This window comes from Anneissia japonica, unplaced genomic scaffold (assembly GCF_011630105.1).
Source record: "Anneissia japonica isolate Jap-2015-1 unplaced genomic scaffold, ASM1163010v1 scaffold287809_len330493_cov202, whole genome shotgun sequence".
Taxonomy (NCBI): domain Eukaryota; kingdom Metazoa; phylum Echinodermata; class Crinoidea; order Comatulida; family Comatulidae; genus Anneissia; species Anneissia japonica.
Genome location: NW_022725566.1, coordinates 10,237 through 15,253, shown reverse-complemented (window position 1 = coordinate 15,253; position 5,017 = coordinate 10,237). Strand labels below are relative to the sequence as shown.

The 5,017-nt window shown below is 29.7% G+C and overlaps 1 protein-coding gene across 10 annotated transcripts in view; it reads left to right on the top strand.

Annotated features, from left to right (window-relative positions):
* Nucleotides 1-4,626, top strand: part of LOC117112764 (phosphatidylinositol-binding clathrin assembly protein LAP-like) — a 46,437-nt gene extending 41,811 nt beyond the window's left edge. For all 10 annotated transcript variants that reach the window (XM_033255932.1, XM_033255925.1, XM_033255927.1 and 7 more), the window contains 3 exons: nt 312-380; nt 863-955; nt 1,708-4,626. In XM_033255932.1, the coding sequence (XP_033111823.1) occupies nt 312-380; nt 863-955; nt 1,708-1,719 (174 nt within the window). In that variant the 3' untranslated portion in view covers nt 1,720-4,626. The remainder of the gene's footprint in view (nt 1-311; nt 381-862; nt 956-1,707) is intronic.
* The last annotated feature ends 391 nt before the right edge of the window (nt 4,627-5,017 follow it).

Genomic DNA, 5,017 nt, shown 5'->3' with positions numbered 1-5,017 from the left:
TTTGTTAGAAAGGGTGTTAGGAACAAATGGTTTAGTCAATGACTGAAAATTAAACACTTTAACAACCTTTGCACAATTTCATTCTAATATTATCAGTCATTGACTAAACTGTTTTAACACCCTTCAGATATAAGCGATATAATTTAGATATATAATTTTGATATTAAAACTTCTACACTATACCATCAGAGGTTCTTAGACTGTGACAAAATGATCTTTCACAACATTGATGAAAATAACATTAATTAAATTTTCTACATTAATTAATACTTCATGTAATTGATGATTGGCATCTTCTGTTTTTGTTGCAGGGTGGTCAACCAGCTGATTGGAGAGGAGGAGCATTTTCAGGACAGTTTGTGGCACCTGCTCAGCCAATGGTATATTCTAACTTTTCTTATTTCTCTTTTGTTGTAATTATTATTATTATTATTATTATTATTATTGTTATTGTTATTGTTATTGTTATTGTTATTATTATTATTATTATTTTATTAACCATTCCTGGAGTTGGAAATATTGGCAACTAGTAACTAGCAATTAATGCTAGTGTGATACTTTTTCTAACTTCAAATCAAATTATCTAAGTTATCTTTATCTCACTCAGCCCTCCCCTGTCGGACAGCTTAGCCACCCCCGCCCCAGAAAATATATCCTATATCATAAAGAAATATTTGTTTTAGATCATGAGGGTCCAAATCATCCTTATAATTAAACATAGTTATAGAGCATTGAGGCATCAAAATAACCGGCTCCCCAATCTTCATAGACTAGTCTGTAGATCTACAAGGGTCGTAAATTACTACCTTTGCTTGATGGTAAAACTTAGTAAATTAATATATTCATTTTCTTTCTGTAATAGAGCGCAAGACCAGCTGTTCCAGGAATGGGATATAACGCACCTATGGCACAGCCAATGTACAGACCACCATCGCAGCAACCTACTGATCCATTTGTATGTAATTTTGAACAATTTTTGTAGAACATGAATAATAACAATAATAACAATCACAAATTCTGTAAATCGGACTTAAGGGGAATATCTTTTGTGTTATTTTCCCCTTAACGTCATGTTATTTCTCCTTAACGTTGTTTTTTTAATTGTTCTCTAATTTCTCAATTGACTAAGTTCCCCGTAAGGTAGGTTTTAGTAACATCACAATAATAATAATAATATAGTTTTTGTAAAGTGGCCTTATTTGCATCTTAGCTGTTGTTAAGCACCTAATGTCCTTATAGAAAACGCTTGAGAAATAATGCATAGTTATTAAATTTTTTGATTACTGAACAAAATGAGTTGATTTTTAACTACTAGAGTTTGATTTTTTTGCTTCAAACGTTTTTCAGTGAGGGCGCGACTGATGGCGCCAATATTCTTTTGTGTTAGAGGTGTGGGCTCCCACCCTAGATACGCCACTGATAATAATGTATATTATAAAAAGGAACATTTAAAAAAACCTTCATTTAAAGAGTTTAAAAAAAAATTATATCACTTTCCTCTGATTTACAGACTTTAATATGAAAGTTGCTAATTCTCAATTTAAATTGTCTATGCCAGGGGTATTGCAACAATAATAAATAAGTCTGTCTATTAAAGGAAGCTAGTACTTCTTGTTTTAGGTTTACTCTAATAACTTAAAATTTTTTCCAGTCTTAATTTTCATGATTTTTTTAAGCTTAACTCTCTTTTCATTATTTTTTTTACAGGGAAGTCTCTGAAGGTAATATTATATAATAGTGTGTATAAATAAATTAGCTCCTCGTCAAGAAAATGGAATAACTAATCTTTCAAGATACGAATGAAATAATCAAGAAAGGAACATCAATGAGGTTAATTGTAGAGATGATTGAATAAAAGCTACGAAGAATCAGTGAGAAGCATTATGGGTTTACAACTGGCCAGTGATTTCTGTACTAATACATTATAAACAATGAATTTAAATTAACGCTTAATTTCAAAAATTAACTGATCATGAAATGTTGGAGGAAAAAACAGAACTTTCCCCAAAATATAATTTACTAGTTGTTTAAACTGTTTTGATGCAAAAGAAATTTGCTTTTGTGAGTATATGTAATTGAATATCAGAAAGATTATGTTCATACACATTTTCAGAAATCATGGCAGTGTTTTGCAGAAATTTTACTGTATTTGGTTTTTTAACCAATTGAAGGGATCAATGATAGCATTGATTTCAAGTACATTTTAAAATTTAATGTGTATCTATTTGTAGGTATACCACAATGGAAAGATTTTTTTTCTTCTTACATCTAAAGTTATAAATAGCTGTAGACTTACATTTTATGCCCTTGTTATGAGGCTCATACTACCCACTCCATTCACATCCAAAATTACACTACCTGCTTCTGCCGCCCCCACTCCCTGTATAAACACCAGTTACTGCCATTCTTCATAAACATTATGCCATTCCTAAAATTAATATAAAGTTGAAATTTTCTGTTTTATTTTGCCTTTGTTTTTAGAAGTGTGAACCAAATATTTTTTGTTCCAGCAATACAGACCACATATATTTCACTAGGACCCATATTAATAATATAATTATTAGTCTAGTTTGAGAATTATGGTAGTAAATAGTAACCATAGGCCATAGAGGTAGGAAATCACAGTTAAAATATACTTTTTTGTGACTATTTTTTTAATCATTTTTTTTAACATGATGAACAATTGATATTTTATCATATCTCTTTTGCCTTTGTATTCTTCTATTGAATACAACAACAATATATATTTCTATTTGTGTTTTTTATTATTTTGTTTTTTTCTCATAATATAATATGATTAATTGTATAATATAAATGGTATATTATAATATGTGTTGTGTTTTATATCGGTAGCGCATGTTCCTTTGAAAAGTCCCAGTGGTAACATGTGAGACTTGTAACAATAATTATAAAAAAATACTCATTAAGTAATTATTAATTAATATGTGGTATTTAGAATTGTCTATTAGGGATGTTTTAAAATCAGACATTAATAATTTCCATACATATCTTGGACATGTTATCTTGTTATATTGAAAGATATTATATTAACTCTCTTTTGATTTTTAATCCATTCAAAATGTATACGTTCTATAAAATTTGGACTTTTACTTAAAATTTAGGAAAAATGACAAAGTGTGATAGAATTCTTTAGCTCTTGTCATTATTCTTAGTAAAATTTATGATATATTCATTCATTTTAAAATATTTGCTGTGTTACTAATCGCAGGAAATGTAAATTCAATATACGGGCCACAAAATATACTTCACTCTCGTAGAAATACACATTTGACATTTTGTGTGACAATTCTTGTGAGGAAACATGGGCTTGTGAGGACCACCAACAGTTAGTTTTCTATCCTTTGTTTAACCAAAGATTATTGTAAACATTCATGGTCTAAATAACAAGTAATTACTGTACTGTATTCCTTATAATATTTCCTTAAAATGTTTTAAGTGGATGGGATAAGTTTCCACAAAATAAATCTATATACAATACATTGTGGAGCTGTAATTGTTCATTCAGTTATTTAAACTGATATAAATATTTGTCCTGTAAAGCATTTAGTAAAACAAAACATGTTTAAATTTATTACATACAATAGTATACATTATTCTTATAGTGTATTGTTAATATATGGTTGTACTGTATAACCTTAATGTTAGTTTTATTTTTTTCTATCAACGTTCAGCATATAAAAGAAGTATGAAATAGCAGTCAATCACGTCTGCAGATGTAAAATATTCAAGTTATAAAATTATAAATTTACAAGTGATTATATCACACCAACTATTAATAATATTTTAGTTTAAAATTTTATTTTAGAATTGGATAAATGTTCCAAGTAGATTCAATTTAAGATACAATTTCATATGTCAAAAACATAGGTTATCTTTATATAATTGAGAAGAGCAAGTGTGTTACGGCAAAGGTTTTCAGTTCCCATTGTTCACTGTTGCTCAATTATATGATTAGGCTAGGGAATCATGTATATTTTATGGTGGTTAGTAAGTAGTACACATGTACTGTACACACAATACAGTAGTACTTTAGCCAGCATACATTATATTCATGATAATTTGCTGGTTTTTAAGAAAACTACAGTAAATATGTTTGTCATTATTGCATTATTACTGAAGTGGCCACATGCTTTGGAGGTGGATGATGTCTGGTCCGTACTACATACATAGTCTTTGGAGGCAAGTATTTTACATGGTCTTGTCAGGCAAAAAGGTAATGTAATACATGATCTTTAGAAGCAAGTTCATAATGAATGGCCAATATTGTGTGGTTTTGTAGGCAAGAATATATTGAATGGTCCATAATCCATGGTCTTAGAAGGCAGGTAGATTATAAATGGTCCATAGCAATATGTTATTTTTGGAGTAAATGAATTATTGGTTTGTCCATAGAAGACAATTAATGATTGGTTGATTATGTGGTCTTGTGAGAAAAGTAGGTACTGTACACATTATTGAATAACATGTGGTCTTATGAATGGGCCATAATACATGGTCCCGTGAGGCAAGTAGACGATGGTCGATAACATGTGTTAATAAATGGTCCATAGTATGTGGTCTTGTGAGGCAAGTACATAAATGATGAATAAATAGTCCATATGAAATTTTAGTGAAAAACAGATGGTAATGAATATGTGGTTCTTCTCTGAGAATGATCTGTGTGGTCATTTATTGGATAAAGCAAGTTGTCCATTTTGGCAAGTAAATTATGGTCATTTTGGTCGAATAGGATGTATGTTCCTTTGAAGGCCAGCGTTGCATCAAATTATCCGAATCACTTACCTTTAGTGGTGTCGTGCACCTAACAGCAATGTATCTTAGCTAAGTGTTACCATGATGGTCAATAGACAGAGAGGTGAAATTGAGCAAGAATCGCATATCTACATCTTAAATACAGTATGATTTACTTTATTATGAAATATATGTATATATAATATATACCTACGTTCATGCGAATAAGTATATTTATTTGTTGTGTTGTTATATACAGTATATA